The 19897-nt window shown below is 39.4% G+C and overlaps 1 protein-coding gene across 2 annotated transcripts in view; it reads left to right on the top strand.

Annotated features, from left to right (window-relative positions):
- LOC124160161 (vesicular acetylcholine transporter-like) overlaps positions 1-19897 on the top strand; it is a 185162-nt gene that overhangs the window by 154105 nt on the left and 11160 nt on the right. For both annotated transcript variants that reach the window (XM_046535918.1, XM_046535916.1), the window contains 4 exons: positions 4144-4338; positions 7426-7598; positions 10623-10806; positions 14378-14561. In XM_046535918.1, coding sequence (XP_046391874.1) covers positions 7450-7598; positions 10623-10806; positions 14378-14561 — 517 coding nt within the window. In that variant the 5' untranslated portion in view covers positions 4144-4338; positions 7426-7449. The remainder of the gene's footprint in view (positions 1-4143; positions 4339-7425; positions 7599-10622; positions 10807-14377; positions 14562-19897) is intronic.

Here is a 19897-nt window from a genome sequence, read left to right as displayed (position 1 = left end):
TTGATGAAAACCCACTTTTATGCATACGAGCTCAGTGGTAGGTAGAGCATGTGGCATCCTCCCTAAAGGTTCCGGATCCTGCTCCCGGTGAAGCTTCAAAACACCCATAAAATATCTTCTCAATGCGAGGTAGTCCATATAGATATAAAAATTGAACCCCGTTTCCTGGATATGAAAAGGCAGTCGTCCTGTCTATGGCTCTGCTCTCAATTATCTCAGGCAAAATTCGGGTTAAACCAAATAAAGAGACAACAAATATACAACTAAATGAAGTTTATTTTATCATTAATGAAATTAATAACTTTTTTCTGAGGATAACGCCTGCGCTAATACCTGAGGATGACGCCGCTGCGTGGAAATTAGACTGACCTAAAAATAAATTGGTGGAACACAGCAATAGTTTCATTTCTGTAACAGTAAAATGAACTAACATAAAGTCAAGCCTGCGACGATAGAGATGTTTAACTTAATGATCACATGAATTTTGTTCATTTGTATCTAGCCTAGTTCATAATAAAATGATGAATTTATCTAATAGTGTACTAATTCTTTATAATTGTTTCAAAATTTCAGGTTTCACTCCAAATTTCGCATATTATAATTCGAATTTTAAGAACTTTTCTTCACTGGCGTCTTCGATTCCCATTACAGTTCCCGTACTAGTTTACTGGAGTGTCTCTTAGTAAGTGTTTCTTAGTGACCAGTATACTAAATGGATTTGGGTATCCTTCTTTTCCAAGAGGAGCTCATTAATACAGTTCCTTCCAATGAATTGTGGGCGATAGGACCTCGCAGCATCCAAAAATGCACTTACTTGACATCACTGCAATGCCATTTCCCTAATTAGGACCTAAAATTGGAGTCGTGTGCAGAGGATGTCGGACGTGGCTCTGTGAACATGGCTTCTCCTACTATTTGCTCAACCCCTCGTTCCTCCTACAACACCCCAGCCCACCCAGCAACCCCCTTGAGTCCTCTTCAGTCTCTCGAAAAAGACCCCCCGGTTCATCTTTCCCCCTTTACCCTGGAAGCGGCGAACCCCTCAACCCCTTACGAACCCTCCCCCGCAGACCCTGGGGCCCAACCCTTTGGGCAAGAGGGGCCCTTGATCCGTCGAGCGCAACGTGACGAGAATAACACGATTTTCCATTCACGCTCCAGCAAATACTTTCGCCCCTTCCCCTCCAGTCCAACCCTTGGCCCTCGACCCTCACCCCCTCTATCCCCGGAGAAATTTTAACGATTGACTGAACCCCACTTGCGGCTACAGGGTTCTTCCGTCAATGAAATGCCTGGAAAAATAAAAGATAATTACCCATTCGGTGATTATAATGATTTTTGGAACTTATGCATTATTTATTATTACAAGTTTAGGTTTGCTTAAGCGGTAGAAAAGTTCAAACTTAGAGGTTTAATTCATTAGAAATTCTAAAAAGCCCCGAATATTTAAATAATACTGTTACGAAGCGATGGCAAGAGAGAATTGATTTTATAGAAAAAATGTGAAGTTAATTTTGTTTAAATATCTTTTTAAAAACGAGTTATTATTTAGAAAACCATAAAAAGTGCAGATCCACGATATTTCTTCTGAACTCTGATAACTGTCGAAGAATTCAATCCAAACGTTGAGAAGTGGTGAAAACCCTAATTTCAAGCCTTGGAATGACCGCGCACTGGCGGCTGAATTTTTATTGCCTGTAACCATAGCAACGATGAATAAATTGATGCCACGAGAAATGACGACGCTTTTCGTAAGCAAAAGAAAATCTTTTTTGAATTTTAATCCTGGCTTAAATTTGCTCTCTTTCCGCAAATCATTCCACTTCCCAATCTTTCCTGGCCTCTTAACTCCGTCCCATCGGAGTAAAGAGGTTCTTAAATAGGTTAAGAGGTTATTTTCCTAAATTTTACGTTTCAATATCTCCAGCAAATATCAGCGCACTAATTAGAAGCCCTTAGAAATATGGTATTTCAAAATAACTCTTCTGAATTGCTAAAAATGCGGAAGATATCAAGTCCTAGTAATTCATTTTAGTCAATTCATTAATATAAGTGAAAAGAAATCGTTAAATCACAAACAATACGATTTTCTCATTTTTTAATAACCAAGGATTAATTTAAGCGAATATAAAAACGACAAGTCACTAACAGTGCTCATAATACCCAATTGAAATAAGTCAGGAATATGGCTGATTCCCAGATTAAATATCATATTAGGGCTGGCTGTAGGGAATATAAATGCCTAGACTAGATTAACTAACAGGCTTTGATCAGAACAAATTTTGGGAGGGGTACTTAGGCCTCCTTGGGCTAAAGTAGATAACATTTCACGTGCAAGTATTCCACACATGCATTTTCTGATCAAAATAAACATTAAGGTCGGTACACCGTATTTTCATTTCCGAAATACCAGCCGCTGATCTTTAACGCTGGAAGGATGGGATGGGTAATTTTCGCCTTTACATAGTGTTAAAAATTAAGTGATAAATGTCATTCAATTCTTTCAACGTTTTGACGTAGTGTATTTTTAGCCTTTTTTATTCATGCAGCAAAAATTATAATCGTTAAAGGGGAATTATTTCATCGACCTGTGGCCTACGTGAACGGCAATGGATTATTTTATCCATGAAAGTATTTGTATCCTCAAATAGCTAGTCTTTCCCCGTGCACCTCGAGTTTTTACAGCATGTATCATTAAAAAGCCCTCATCTTTGGCATCAACTGAAGTTATTTGTTATAAGTTAACTGCTAAAAATTATAGTTATTTCACATGTATCACATTATTTTCCATCTTTCTAGGTAGTAGAGACCTCCCGTCCTCCAAGTGTTAAAACTACCTTTGTACGAGGGTCGTTCAATTAGTAATGTCCCACATTTTTTTAAAAGCCATTGATATGCATAGATCAATGTCCTTATCGGTGCTTCACAAATGATGTTTTTTCTCTGCGCCGATTAAGTTTGACACCGTTTTAACCGATAGCAGAACCGTAGTACAGCGTCAAAATGTCGTCTACATACGACTCACGGTAAAAGCAGCGTGCTGTTAATGAATCTTTGTGCACAGAAAAAGAAACCGAGGTGAACATCCATAGACGTTTGTGTGCAGCGTACGGCAACGCTGCAGTTGGTAGGAGTGAAGATGGGCGGTGGGTAAAGAAAGTTACAGCCTCAGGAGATGCAGAAACAGAGCCCCATGATCAGCCACGCCCGGCATGGCAACGCCTACAAGACAAGAACTTTTACCACCAGGGAATACATGCTCCCCCAAAATATTGGCGCTAGGCCTTAGAACTTAATGGGTGCCAGGGGCGCAGCCAGGAATTGAGGCTGGGGGGGTTTAGATGCAGTGGCGGATACAGAAAAAACTCAAGGGGGGGACGCAACATTTCTTGAATTGTCTTTATTTTTATCGTAATAAAAGATGATCAAGTCACAGGCAAAGTATATGAAAATTTTATTTAAAGTGATTATAAACATGTAAAAGACAATGCCATCTTATGATATAAAAAAGTTACAATTGTGGTTTTGCAATGTTCGGCAATACATGCGGACCCGCAAGGGGGGGGGCGCGCGCCCCCTGCGCCCCCCATCTGTATCCGCCACTGTTTAGATGCAACTAATACCGGGGTGTGTGGGGGTATGGAATACCCACCAGGATAAGCAATAGGTGCGAGATTAATAAATTGCAGACTTTTAAGATAAATGGTTCAAAATGGTGAGTTTTACGGCTTTCTGAGGGATAATTTCATAATCCTTACACTATTTTATTAGTAACATAAATCCAATTAAGTAAAATGGATTGAACTTAAAAATTTCTCTGAGCTCTGGGGGGGGGTTTATCCCCCAAAAACCCCCCTCGCTGCGCCACTGATGGGTTCTACGCAGAAAAATAGGGCATGGATAAGGCATGTTAATGCATATTGTCACTCTAGAAATATACCGGGACCTTTTTCCGCCGAATATTTCCACTAGTTAATCGCATTGCATTCCGAAACATGGGCCTATACAGGTCTTAATTGATATATTTTCCATTGATATGGCTCCTTTTACATCAAATTCTGACTCTTTAGAATAAATATGTTCTGAGAAAAAAAACAAGGGGCATTACTTATTGAACGACCGTCGTATTGTGTCCTCCGGCAGGTGGTACTCCCGAAGCTCCCGGTACCCGACCTGGATAAGACGCTGCAGAGATACCTGGCAGCCGTGACCGCAATCGTCAGCGACTCCTTGCTAAGTCGTACGAGGGCGTCCGTGGCTGAGTTGGCGGCACCCAATGGCATCGGAAGAAGATTGCAAGATCGCCTCTTGCGAAGGAGAGAGGAAACGGACAACTGGGTATGTACCAATTCAACTGGGATAAACCATTGCTCTTACGGATGTTTCATAGATTTTTACAATTCGGTCCAAAATTTCGTAGAGAAAAGATTCGGTCCAAACAAGTATTATTATTATTTTAATGTACAGCAAAAACGTTAATGGCTAAATTTTTAAATATGAAAAATAAACAACAAATATTTATTTAATTATTAGTTTTCTCGGTTGTTTATTTATTAAATCATTTATTTATTTATTCCAAACGGCCAATATGGTAATTACATTGAATATAAAACTTATAATCCGCAGCCTTAACAAATATAAACTGTAAAAAATTTAGAAAAGAATAAAATATAAAGATTCGGTGGAAGATGGTTTTACAAAGCTCCCTCTTGAATGATCCAAAGGCCGTTGAGAGATCCAGAGAAGGGGAGGTAGAAAAAATGGTTTCCAACAACGTAGTGAGTATTTAAAAAAAGAGGGTGAGAGAAAGACGGAATATAGGTTGGTGTAAAAGGTTGTTATTATAAGAAAGGCGCGTGTGGGAATGTGAAGTGAAAACAATGGGTGTATTTCAAAGGAAGGAAACTTGCCATTTAAGGCATTGTAAATGAAAGAATAATCATAAACATTCCGAGCAATATACTTAGCGATTTCAGTATCAACTCATTTTAAAGTACGGACCCTGAGGTCACAGAAAACACGTCCTTCCCAAAAATGATAGTGTGCTGAGACTTTAGCCGCTATTTAGCCTTTCTTTATTTGGCGCTTTTATTTTATTGATAGTACAAATCTAGCTCATAGCACTCTGCTCCAGGATAAAACTCGGAACAGCGACAGAGAGAGATAACGTGCTTATAATTCAGGAAATGGTCTCCTTATCGGGGAGAGGAAGGTGCCCCGAGGAGGTGATTGTTGCGGGATGGTGAATTTCCGGGCCTGGTGTCTCCGGGGTAAACCAAAACAACGTCACCAAGGTGCATCGCGCACCCTAGCCAAAGCAAACACTCCCCCCTCTACCACCCTCCCAAATTGCTCCGAGGGAAACGAGTAGTGTGTTGGCCCCGAGGCTATTTCCGGCCGCTGGATTAAACAGTTTCAGGACGGGGGATTGGAAATTGATTTCATATCGCATTTTCTGCCATCCTGGCTTCATCTTCCCGAGGAAATTCAGCTATAACCGCTCTCCAACATTCTGGAGCTGTCGCATCAACTGGAGATTATACTTGGGATGGGCATCGAATTCACCACTCTTCTCCATGCACTCTCAGTTCACCTGCGTACATTCTCCACTCTCTTTCACAAATTTTACAATCCCCTCCACACATTCTACATCCTAACCGTACATTCTACATCATTTTGCACTACATTTCCTTCCACAGATTCTATATTGCACTCCAGAGATTTAAAATTCTCTTCCACACACTCTACATTCTCTTTTATCTCGTTTGCACATTCTACCTTCTTCTCCACATATTCTACATTCTTCTCCACATATTCTACATTCTTCTCCACACATTCTACATTCTTCTACACAAATTTAACATACTTCTACACACTTTCCATCTTCTTCTCCGCACTTTCTTCTTTCTTCTACACAAATTTCACGTTTTTATCCAAACGTTCCACATTATTTTAATTAAAGTCTACATTCTTCACCGCACATTCTGCGTCCTCCTTCATAAACACTCCTCGTTATCAGCAATAACTAAAAGAATAACTTTAACCCTTTCCTGCCCGTGCCTACAATTGGAGAACTTTTTCCGTGCTAGGAGTAGCATGAGAATATTTTAGACCTCTGTGTACGGAGCTCTTTTTTTGGGGGTGAGTTGCCTGGGTATTTTCGTCCCTCAGATTTGGAGCCCAGCTCAACGGGGCGCCCGTCCCTTACCCCGGCCACTGGACTTCACCCTCCCACCCAATCATAGCACGAATCCACGTTCAACTTATTGCGTTATCAGCGTGTTTTTCAACCAAACATTGTATTTGATTTTCAATAATTTGCTCTTCTAAAAAAATAACTGAAATTTTTTTAATTATTGTGGAATTTTGAACGGATTTCTAGCGTTAACAACTAGAAAGTTAGTAAATAAAAGGTAGTAAGGCTGTAAGATGTCCGGAAGTTTGTTATTTTTAACGCTAAAATTTTGTTTAAAAAATGCTTACGCATAGAACAAAACGAAGAATTCAATTCAAAGTATAAAAAATTTTAGTATGCAACAAAATATATCATTGAAAAAACCATTGACAATATAACCACTTCGCAACGGATTCCTGCGGTGAGAATGGTCATAAATGAGTGGGAGGGTCGGGATTTATTGCATGGGGAGTGGCCCTCAGGACTCGCTAAGCTGGGTCTCAGGCCGGGCCTGAATGCATTCAACAATTCCTACCTCAGCGATCACTTCTCCACCCTCGCGGTAGCTAGAGCCGATGTCCGCCCTTTTGCGTTGAAAAATCCGCGACAGCCATACCCAACGGCAAGCTTTATGGGGGTTATGGGTTTACATATGGAGTATGTTTCTCTATGGAAGCGAGGCTTGGACAGCAGCAGACAAGTCAAGAGTGGAAGCATTCGAAATGTGGTGCTACCGAAGAATGATGAAGATAAAATGGATTGACCGTGTGAGTAACCAGGAAGTGCTAAGGAGAGTAGGAGAAAAGAGAAGCCTCCTAAAAACATTAAGCAGAAGAAGGGACAACTTAGTTGGCCACATTTTGAGGCACGATGGTCTGATGAAGACAATCGTTGAAGGACAAGTGGAAGGGAAAAAGGGCAAGGGACGGCCCCGAATGAGTTATATGGGACAGGTTATAAAGGATGTAAAAGAGAATAAATATGTAGCTATGAAGAGATTAGCTGATAGAAGAGATTAGCTGATAGAAGAGATTAGCTGATAGAAGAGATAAATGGAGAGCTGCGTCAAACCAATCTTAGGATTGTTGACTAATGATGATGATGATGGGTTTGAAAATTCCTGTTGACTCCGCCCGACGTTCGGCGCAAAAGGGGATGGCCAACTTACATAAATTAAGGCATGGAAGGCATGGATGGAGGCATATCTTGACTAAGTGGACTTATGTTTCTTTTTCTTTCTTCTCTCTCAGGCGTACGAGTGGTGGCTACGAGATATGTACTTGGCCAACCCACTAGCGCTGCCCATCAACTCAAACCCCGGCATGGTGTTCCCTCCCAAGGAGTTCACCGCGACCACGGACATGGCGAGAATGGCCGCCAGGGTACTCCACGGAATACTCGAGCACAAGAGCATATTGGACAGGTAAGGCCTGAAAGACATAATTAATCTGGTATCACGTCGAAGCGATCCCTCAAAGTCTTACGAAATTATTTTCGCTTTTAACGTAAGTAGAAAAACCATTTGAATAAAGTGAATCCTGCCACTGAATCTAGTTTGCAGTGATATATGAGTATATAAAAAGATATGAATGGCACAATTAAGATATTATTTTCATTGCTATTTTGTATTTGAGTGTGGAATACCTACCTAGGATATGAGGGGCTGGCAAGCCCTACTATGCGTTCATCAAGCATCATCCCTGGTATCAAATATTTTATGATTGGAAACATTTATTCCGTTATCATTTCATGAGACATCTCTAATAATTGGTTAATGGATAGTACGTATACCATAAAACTAAAACGTCTGTCCTCTTGCTTCACCTATAATTTCAAATATCACGCTAAGATAGTCTTGATTCCTCAGTCATTTATCGATGGTTGATTGATAAATTGATATCAAATCGCTTCAACGATTTGACTAACTCCTAACTGCAGCCAAGCTGCCCCTAAGGAAAGTTAGTTTGATCCATCACACCGGTTTCTTTTACGACTTAATAAAGTGAAAGTTTGTATTATTAAAGTACAAACTAGATAATGTTCCGCCAAAGGCTTGGAAAACCGGTTTGTCTAGTGCAAGTTAACTTTCTATTGAGGGATTCCAGTAAAAACAAACCCCTCCTTATGCTACAAAAGAAAGCAGTGAGGTAGATATTCAGCTCTGAAAAGTTAACAGCGAGCACAATAGTAGCGGTAGAAATGTCCAATCTTTTTTTTCCTCAATGCCATTAAAATCAAATAAAATGAATGAAAATTTAAAACTTAGGTTCAAGAACACAATGCTATTGTAATAAATAATTCTCAGCAACAATACATCATTTAGCGCACGCTGCTCGATCATATTTTTAATAAATTACCCAATACAGCCAGTGTAAGCGGCTTAGGAAGACTGCAAACCACACTGGAATACTAGCTAATTTCAAATCCCTCGCATTAACTGCAGGAATTAGAATGTTTGCTGTTTTTTATTTCTCTTTTGTCTCTAATCTTCAATAAACATCGCCATGGTGAGTTTACGCCGAATCAAAGCAGATGTGCAGTTGACAAACTTGTGAAATCCAGCCCCTATTCCGCAAGTGCCATCAAGAGCTGAAGAACAAACACAGCTTAATTTCATACTCGATCTTAATGCCAGAATTTCCCCAGTCAAGCCTTAAGAGGAAGTTTCTGAGCAGTAGGATGTAACCAATTGTTATTAACTCGTACTGTACAACTATACTGTAACTAAAACATTTCAGGTTTTAAATATAGAGCAGATCAAAAAGTACCTTGCCTGTTGTTACTGTTATCGCTTAACATGTCATCGGCCTAACTATCTTTTTCCAGGTACTGGTTTTCTATAGTATTGCGCTGATTACGCGACCGGAATTAGTCCATTTATTCACTCCATAATAAAGCATAATGTCTTTATGGTCAAAAATAAACATGCTGTATTTGTTACGTTAGAAAAAGTATGTTAAAGATATAAAAAAGAACTCGTAAAATTGTTTAATTTTCAATATTTTGGCTTATACGCGACCGGAAGATATTAACTTATGTAAAACAAATTAAAACATCATTTTTTAGGCTCCATTTGAAGACAATACAAAACATTAAATTCCGAAAACATCCAATTAAAAATAAAAAAGCAATCGCAAAAATGAAGTTTATTTTCATAATTGCTAAATATTTTGGGACTATACGCAACCGAAAGATGCCAACCAATTTTAATTTTTTTCTTTTTTTTATCTGTATAAATCGCAACTTTTTCGCAAAATCGTTTTCGTGCTACGATTAGCATAAGGATATTTTAAACCGCTCTGTATGGAGCTCTTTTTTGGGGGTGAGTTGCCTGGGTATTTTCGTCCCTCAGATTTGGGGCTCAGCTCAACCTACATTACCCCACCCATTGGAATTCACCCTCTAACCCTATCATAGCACGAATCCACGGCCAACTTATTGCGTTACCAGTGTTTTTTCCACCAAATATTTTAGTTGATTTTAAATGATTACTCTTCTTAAAGGATTACTGACGTTTTTTAAGCATTGTGGAATATTAAACGGGTTTATAGTGTTAATAACAACAAAGTTAGTAAATATAAGGTAATAAGACTATAAGTCAGGAAGTCCGTTATTTTTAACGCTAAAATTCCGTTTATAATTCTTTGGGCACAGAACAAAACGAAGAATTCATTTCATAGTATAAAAACATAGTAGTATGCAATAAAACATATCACTGAAAAAACTATTGAAAATGTAACTACTATGCAACGGATTACTGCGGTGAGGATGGTAATAATTGAGTGGGAGGGTCGGGCTTTATTGCCTCAGAGTGGCCCGAAGGACCTGCTAAGCTGGCTCTCAGGCTGAGCCTGAATTGCCTGAATGCATCGGACATTGCTGCCTCAGCGGTCACTTCCCTTCCCTCGTGTCGTCCAGAGCCGAGGTCCGGTCGTCTGCGTTGAAAAATCCGCGACAGCTACCCCGGCGTAAGGTGTTCTACGTATGAAAATGACCGTCGGGTCCACCCGACATCCGGTGCGAAAGGGTTAAATTGTGGGGACTATGTAATTGCTGCATAATTTTGTCTATTATAATATAAAGCTACTGAGGTTAAATTGTAATTCCTAAATGTATTCTCAAATGACTTATTTTTTGCTCGGTATGCAAAGAGTTCGTCGAGTGAGAAAAAAAGTATCACTACATTTCTCTAGGTGTGCTGGAGATCCATAAATTTAACGCTTCCAAATTTGAGTTGTCCATTTGAATTGAAACTAGAATAGGGTATTATTAATTTTAAAAGCTGTGCAATTGAATAAAGGTCCACTTGTGTATGAGATATGGAATCAATTGGAAAGTTTGTTGAACATAGATCAGTGCCTTTCAATTAAATATTAATTTCATTGAATTTCATTCTACTGTAAAGGGTTAGTAACCACCTCTTCCCTCTGTTTATTGTGCCTGACAGGCGGGCCCTGCCCCTGGAGCGCGCCACGTCTCGCGAGAAGGGCCAGCCGCTGTGCATGGCGCAGTACTACCGTCTGCTTACATCGTGCCGCATCCCTGGCCGACCGGCTGACGTCCTCTTCTCGAGCCTCGTGGAGGGCGCCATCCCGGAGGAAGAGCACGTCATCGTGGCCTGCAGGAGTCAGGTGACATATTTCCCCTCACCCGCTGAGTAAAAATAATCGTAGCGTTGAAGGTGGCTGCGCAGTGGCCAAAATCTGAATAGTCCTAGTAGTATTTCTAGTTATTATTACAGTATTCTACCAATTAAGGTAGGTTTCCATGGAGTACTAAAGAAGTGATCTGGAAGCCTCCCTTTCCTTCCAGCGCTGCCTTCTTCAATTGACTGTAAGGCCTACTCCCTTTCAATCTATCTAAAAATCCTATTCTTCCCCTCCCTTGTTTCCCTAACATTCTACCCTCTAACACCATTTTCAACATCCCCTCCCCGTCAAGTACTCGCTCCATCCATACCTTCTGTCTCCTCCGTACCTCGTCTAAAAGCTGCCTCTCCTCGCCAATACAGCACTTCGTCGTTCCTTTTCCTCTCCATCCATTTCACCCTCTCCATTCTTCTCCATACCCACATCTCGAATGCCTCCAATCTCCTCTCGTCTTCTTTCCTCAGTGTCCACGTTTCCGCACCGTACACTCCAAATCAAACTCTTCACTAACCTTTTCTTTAAACTCTTACTGTAAGTTAATTTAAATTACCCGTGGACCCTTCGATCAGTAGCCAGTCAATTGATGTATCTACCAGGCTACCACGCTGTTTCTTAATTCACTTATCTTCATCTTATATTTCCCTAAAATACTTACAGTAATATAATACTTGCTTTTTTTTGCTATTAGCCTTGAGGAGAAAAGCTTAAACAAAGATAAATGCTTCCAACTGAGCAGTGCCTGAATTAATCGCTACATCCGCAAACAACAATAACGGCAACCAGGGATATGAATAAATAAATAAATAAATAAATAAATAAATAAGTACCGTAAAAAAGTACCATTAATAGTAAACCCCTGAAGACGATGGCAGACTCAGCCATTGAAACGTTGGGAGAATTAACCCAATACCACACCCGGTGGGAATCCCGAGAAATTTTTCATCAATCTACACGCCGGGAAAACCTAAAATTTTACTTGCAGTAAAGTTTTCCTACAGCGAAACTTCAACAGCTATGGCATTTTCCACCCTGGCAGACGGGAATTGAAACGGACTAGGCGACCGGTGCAAAAACTTTGCACTGTAAGCAAACAGGGAATAAGTCTATGTTAAAGCCTGAATCACACGATCATTTTTTTTTCGTCATTTTCGAGTGATCACTCCACCGATCACTCGAGTGATCACTCGCAAATGATCGTCGCCAGCAATTGTTTTTCGCGATCACTCCAATAATTAGGATTCCCATCACTTTTTTCATCCATCGTCTCGTCGCTTTTTCCGTCGCTGAAACCGTCACTGAAACCACATATCAGCCAATTCGAACGCATGCCCGTACGACGAGATTGCAGTGCAATGTTTGACAATCGTTGAAACGACATAGGGACGTAAAGGGACGTTGTGATTCAGAAAAATGATCACTCGAAGGATCGCTCGAGTCATCACTAAGAGGGACGAAACAAATGATCATGTGATTAAGGCTTGAGAAAACGGTGTAATTGAGTTTTAAATAGAGAAGAAGGTGTATCATAAAGTACTTTCTTAATTCTTATTTTCTTTAAAAAAATATAAAGAAACATATGAATGCAATACAGTCAAGAGAGTTTGGTGTCACTAGGAATAATCATGACATCTGTTACTTAAAAATAGCACGCAATTTACAAAACTTCTTTAAAGACAATATTAGAAGTAACAATGTTGACGAATAAAAAATCCTCATTTTACCTTCATTTCAAAATCAACCAAAACTCACGCTGATTTTGTCATTAATTTACCATGATTCTATGCTAATTTTTTTCTATGAACTTTACTTTATTCATCAGAGCGATGCGGTAACTACTGGTGGTACGACCGTGAAATTTTAAGTACTATTTAAGTATTCTATCGATTTAGGTAGGTTTCCATGTAGCACTTAAGAAGAATTCTGGGAGCCTCGCTTTTCATCAGGCACTTCCCTCTTCACTTCAAAATAAATTGCACCCATATTTATCGATAATGGAGTTACTGAGAAATAATTTTGCAATAACCAATTGAACATTAACTTTTACTCCAATATAAACAAACTGCCTCTGGAAGATGGGTACCGTAATCTCACGCCAAGTTCTCTCTTGGTGACTTATAGCAATGCTTTCTGTAAACTGGCCTCTACCCTCCAGAAGTGGCACTCCATTATATCCTAACTTAGTAGTAGTGTTGATAATGTTGGCTCATAGTTTTCCGTGGCGCTCTGGATACGTGAATCTCTCCATTTTCCGGGTTTTCGCCGCGTTGGTTGCCAGAGTTTGACCACAGTTTCGCCGGAATTCCACCAAACGACTTTCGGTCAAAGTTAAATATACCAACAGATGAAGTGCGCCATGAAAAAATGTTTGACTTAGCCGGGATTCGAACCCGGATATCCCGATTGCCGGTCAGGTGTGTTAACCAGTTCCAACCCCAAGCCATTTTACGAAGTTCGCTCGGAGAAAATGGTTTGATGATGGAACTCGTTAACACACAAGACTGGCAATCGGGAGATTCGGGTTCGAATCCCGACTAAGTCAAATATTTTTTCATGGCGAACTTCATACGTTGGTGTATTTAACTTTGCACTCGTGCGCGTGACTGCGTACAAAGTCACTTGTTCCTACAGTGCTTTAGGTCAAAGTGCCGATATGGGGATTTTGGCTGCGTTTATATAGTCCTAGTTCTCTCGCTGCTGCGCTATGATTGACCGATTTCTGGAACACTCTGTTCCAAGCGTTAGTGAGAAGGTATCCGTTATAGTATCCGTCTCCCCTGTCGAAGTTTCTTCACGTTTTGGTGATCTGAATTGACTCCCTTATCAGCCTGGAGTAATATCGTCTTTCCTTGGCGATGATTTTGGCTTCGTCAAATTTTATGTCGTGTCCGGATCAGCTGCAGGCATGCTCGGCGACTGCTGATAGGCTTATTCCTTATTCTGTGTTTCCTTCTTGTGTTCCTGCAGTGTTGATAAGTCCGTCATTATGGGCGTCCATTAATTTCGTGAAGCTATTGTGGCGATTTTTGTACCCCTCCCCTTTTACTGAGATACCGTGAGGTTTTGATCGATACCCTTAATATCACGCGTCATTGTTCAGAATAAGTATTTTCAGTGTAAATACGTTGATCTATGCTTCATTGAGCTGGATTTGTTTTCTAAAAAAATGCTTAATTGTTTTTATTTAAGATTAGGTAAGACTAGTATTTAAAATTACTAAGATTACAATTAATTGTTTATATTTTTACATTTGATTATTTTAATTTTACGTTAATTATTTACATTTCATATAATATTAAATTTTACATTTAATTATTTTTATTAAATACTAGTATTTAAAATTACTAAGATCGCAATTTTATTCTGTTTCTTACGGGAAAAAAATTACGTGATGCTTACCAGGACGCCCCTCTCCCCCACGTGAGATTGGATGACAATCATCTTGACACCTTCCCCCAACCCTAAACACCTCACGTAATTAATGAACCCTTATGATTAGTGACGAAACGCCAAAGATCTAGAGATCACCCACACCTTCATAACCTCCTTTCTGCAGCTGTACGCGGTAAAGGTGAAGGCGAACGGCCGGCCTCTGCCCGAGGAGGAAATGGCGCAGCAGATGATGCGGGTGTTGCAGGAGGCGCCATCTGTGTCCTCGCCGATCGCCACGCCACCTATCGGACTGCTGACGGCGGAACGGCGGGACACGTGGGCCGACGTGCGAGCCAGACTGAGGAGACGTCAGTTTTCTCTCATGCCGTTGTCTATCTGTTCAATGCAACACCTTCCCAAATGCTTGCGATGATTTGTGGCACCGCCAAAGTACTCAATGGTATAGCTTTTGTTTTTGTTTATGGTAGAGCACTCATTTTTTCACTGCATTTCTGTGATTTATTTATTTATTGTTGTGTTTTGTCTCTCCTATATTTATGCCGGTGTACCGCACACCTTTTAGTTAGTGTGGCTTAGGCTTTTAAGACGCTTAAGACAGATCATCTAGGCCGTCACTTATCGTTAATGGAAGTCTATTGTACATGGAAAAATAGACTGTACTGAACCACAGTTATTTTATTGGCTTAAGGGGCCTATTATTTTAAGTTCATGTTTTCAAGTGCCTGATACAGAACTATAAGAAAAGTGTTGCTTTTTTATAGCTCTTAGATGGTTTGAAAATGCCGATTTTATATCATTTGCCAAAAATTATGCAGTATAACTGAGCGCTTGTATTGGAATGATATTTGAACCATATTGCTCAGATTATTTTGGGAACATAATCTTTCATTCCAATAAAAATTCTCAACATTTTAAGTAATGTTGCCATCCAAACACCTTTATGCCAAGAAAACAACTAAAATATTATATAAATCGACATATTTTTCATTTATCCTCGAATTCCGTTGAAACATTCTGTATGAAACATTTCCCAAGATGAGGAGGTACCTGAGAGGGAGACACATGGGAGGTGAAAAATCTCAGAGCTTTAAGTCTCGGGTCTTTTGACTTTAAAACAATCCCAGATGTTAATGTAGTACTATAGATAGATTTTTGCGATGAAACGAAATCCTGTCGCAAAGTAAACTATATTCGTGATTGAAATAAACCGAAAACATGAGTTAGTTTGTAAAGCTGGAGCAATACTTGAGGTTATGATGGATAGTTCTACTTAGGGTTGAAGTAAAAGATCACCTAAATCACCTTGTTTGGGTTGAGGCCAATCTCTTCACCAGTCTCCGTTTTACCATAGGATAAAAACCAAATGGAAGAAAATAGAAAGCGAGGCATCGAATATGATTGAGATGAAAGATGGAGAAATGTAGCAGGACAGGAAAGAACGGCAATTAGGTGGGAGAAAATAGTTTTTACCTCAAGAAGGACTTTATAGAAGTCTTGCAGAGTAAACAACATGTAAAGATAGATCAAACGATGCAATATGCGAAAATCAAAAAGATTTCGGGAGGAAAACTTCACCATTGATGTTTCAATTCCTACGGCTCCTGGAAAAACTATTTTAGGTAATTTCCTCCCAATACCCTCTCCGCCGACAAAATTTCTGTTCCCAGCCCCTTCCACAATGTTACGTTGCATCTCTAAAAATGAAACTGTCGATCCAAAATTAATAGGGCATTATCGAGTGAGTCACTTTCCAACATTACTAACAACTGCTTAGGAAACAGATGCTACAAAGTCACTATTTAACCCGAGAAAAGGGTATATTACCGGCTACTATATATGAGGACTTAATAACTGTAAAGGTAGTGGTTCAATCTCAATAAGTTAAGTTTGGATGTGAAACATCCTGGGCACATTTTCTCACACTTAGCCTCTATTACAACGATTAAGTTTGACAGTGTACGCGGAGAGGAAATGTGTGAGACCAGAAATACTCAACAAATGCAGATAGATTAGGCAGTGCCGCAGCAGGGTTAAAACCCCCTCCCCAGAGCTCAGAGAAATTTTTAAATTCAATCCATTTTACTTAATGGATTAGTATTACTTATATAAAAGTCTTAGGGTTAATCAAATATCCCTCAGAAAGCCGTAAAACTCGCCATTTGGAACCATTAATCTTAATTTTTTTCTGGAGGAGGGCCCCCGCAACTCCCACTTACCCTGGCGGGTATGCAGTACCCCAAAACCCCAAAGTATTAGTTGCGCCTAGCCTTAATTTTTGGCGGCGCCCATGAGATTAGGTATTTCTGTACAAAGGTGTTTCGAGATCTTTATAATGCCGGTTTTATGGACTGAAAGTCAATGATAGTTAGATTACCAAGTCCCAGTTCTCCACGGTAGAAGCGGCTCATCAATTGATGAGAATAGCAGAAAAGGGCGTTGCCAATTCACTCAAAACTACTCGGGCGATGAACCTAACATGGAGAAAAATTAATAATCTCATGAACATTGGAAGGAACCTGAACTTGAACCAATTGGTGTACGAAAAGAGACAGAGGTAGTGGCGCCGACTCCATGGGGCCTGAGGGGATCCGAGCCCCCTCCAAATTTTATTTTGAGTGTAAGGAAAAAATGTGTCAGGCTTGTCGATTTTCCTCGGAGTGTGCAGATATCGAGATTCGAGTTATCAGGGTTCTAATGTTGATCATATGACTCGCCTAAAATGCTTAAAAACTTCAAAGTCAATACTTATAAAATATCCCGGGGCAAGATCCCCGGTTTGGGCCCCCACAATATTTTTTGTCGGCAAGTCGGCATCCCTGGACAGAGGTACATGAGTTTTCAATCTTAAAACATTAGCATGTCAAATCCTGCTTTCATCAATACATCTCCAGTCCATTGATCACCTCCTCACAGATCGAGATCAAAGAGTCACTTCATTTCCTACTGATGAGAATCATGGTGTGACCATTATTTATTAAATACCATGACTTTGATTCCGGACGCTGGCATTGATTAGCTGCATGTCGGACTATTCGATGTGTTGTATTTATTTATGTCATAAAAGCATATTAAGAGCTGTGCTAATGCGTCAACTGAAACCGCTGCTATCCACTGCATGGTTGTAATAAGTGTGTAACCTGTTTTTAATTTAAAAATTCCTTAATAATTTACGCAAATATTTTGCCAAATCTGTTACTACAAATTTTCATAAATCCACTAAATTACGATGCTTCTGATAAAACATTTTTGAATCAATTACCTTAAAGTATTAATAGCATCAAGAATGCAGAATTATAATTGTCTTTACGTAAAATGAATAGATAGCAGTATTACGTTAAGGTCATTGAACCGTTTTTTTTTCGGAATAATGGCTGACAGGCATGACTTACTCTGTGCAAAGGGCCACCACATGGCGTTTAAATAAGATTCTAAAAATAGTGGCTGAACCGCCTGTAAAATATTCCAGTATTGCTGGATTGCACACTTGAAACAAAATCGGAGACACATTTCAGTTGAATTACACCGAAAACGGTGATGCATGCTAAAATTAGCGATGGGTTGAATATTTGCTCAGGACTCAGTTAAACTTGCAAGCGACGGTGGATTATTGACTTTCTTTCAAATAGCCAGTAAAATGTTTATACGAACTCAGTTAATGTTCGTGCTAACGCAAGAAAATCTTCCTGCTGCCCAGTAACGGGAAAATTCGCTGCAGATTCTAGAGTATTTTAACGATGCCGATTGCAGCAGAGCCCGCGAGGTAAGTCTTTTATTAGAGTTGAAAGAAATGATTTAGATTAAAACAAACACATTATTTCACCGATAATTTAAAATAATATAATGGCCTTGATTGTTTATTATTTTCTAATAAAATATTACGTAGCCACTCCGCATAGAAATCTAAATTTCACCCATAGATGAAATCCTAGTATTAGATTAATAATAGTGTTTGCTTTGCTTTTAAATAGAGAAGTAGTTTAGTTTGTTAGGAGAACGCCTAGGGTCTTTAGAGATATAAGTAGGGTAGTTCCTTACAGTCGTTACGGATACATTTTTCCAATACGATAATTATGATTTCTATCCCTTCATTCCCTAAAGGTAATGACAGCGCACCGAAAATCCGGACACACATTTTTTCGTTATTCAGTGCAAAGTCGTGAAACATCTCATCATAGTTTATTTCTCCACCCGATCTTTCTAGCGTGTTATCGTAGATAATGCCTATCCTTAGTTTTATTACTCCAATAATCCGAGAATTTTGAAAGCTAGCGCAAAATTAGTTTTACAGGTAAAGCATGTGTCTATTGAAACATATCTGCAATTATATTCATTGCAAACTATTAACTATGCGTACCCGCTTAAGCACAGAATTTTAAAAAAGTAAGGAAAATTGCATTCTCCCATTCAGGTATGAGCATCTTTCAAGTACTCCCTGTATTACATAACTGTTTTACTAGCAACATAGAGTAGGTTACCTTATTCTTCCTTGGATTTGAAGCTGAAATACAAGCGATATTTTAGCGGTTTTAATAATTCACACATGTTAATCCTTCAAAATTCAATAGATATTGCAAATAGGAAAATGTCTGATAGGAAGTTCAGCCTCGATGGATCTTCTTCTGAGTTCGACGCACATTTTACACCGATGTTTAGCTGACCGGGTTCCTCATCACCTTCACAGTAATGATTCATCGAGTTCATTGCTGTTTCCCAATAAATGTCGAGCGAATCTGTCACCATGACGACACGACGTTAGCAATGGGAGAGACTAACCAGGAACAAGGCGCGAAAATCATCCACTCAGTCATTGATCCACAGTTTCTCGAATAACTGATTTGCAAACTCGCGTAAAAGCCAATAGATCGATCTGTGCTTTATGATAAAGAGATTGCTTCTCTGACAATCTTAATTGACTCTAAGGAGCTAGTCCATTTATTTGAGAATTCCTATGAACACTTTAAAAATCAAAAGATTCTTAAATGCCAGAAGTCGATGAAAACCTTCCGACCGTAGTCGTGGTATTTTGAATTCGATACGAAATCGAAATTTACGTGACGGAATGGAGGAAGTTTTCTTCTCACATGTCCCTGACAGCATTTCTCGACCCTCTCTCAAATCATACCTGAACGAAAAAAATAGTAAACTCCATTAGTAAAAAGCACAAGTCGCAAAAATTGAACTGAGATTTGTACGCATGAAATTTTTCCTCTTATCGACAAATTTAATGTATTTCACTACGCACAGGATTTTCGCTAAATTCCCAGTGATAGGGGAGTTTGTCCCCAAATTTTCACACCGTGTGACCGTATACATATTGTAATTTTAGGAAATATTTTTCGCCAATACATTTTTGTTTCCCTCTCGGTTGTCTAACATATGACCACAGTCCAGCAATTCGTCCATTTTAATATTTTCATACGGGATTCATTTCAATTCATTCAATATTTTTCTCGATTTTTTAAAAGAAATTTTGTGTGCTTTAGATTTTCCATCATGAGTTTACCACAGGCATTTCTTCTCAGGGGACACGTAGAAAAACATGAATTATACAATGTCTCTACCAGATTTATGTTAGCTATGTTTTTACTGTGAAGGGAAAATTTGCTTCTGCCCGGTGAAACGAGACGCGCCTTAAATATACGATCGCACGTAAAAATGCCATACCTAAGACTTATTTCTTTTC

The sequence above is a fragment of the Ischnura elegans genome, chromosome 6 (genome assembly GCF_921293095.1).
Source record: "Ischnura elegans chromosome 6, ioIscEleg1.1, whole genome shotgun sequence".
Classification (NCBI taxonomy): Eukaryota; Metazoa; Arthropoda; class Insecta; order Odonata; family Coenagrionidae; genus Ischnura; species Ischnura elegans.
This window is presented reverse-complemented; position numbering and strand designations above follow the sequence as displayed.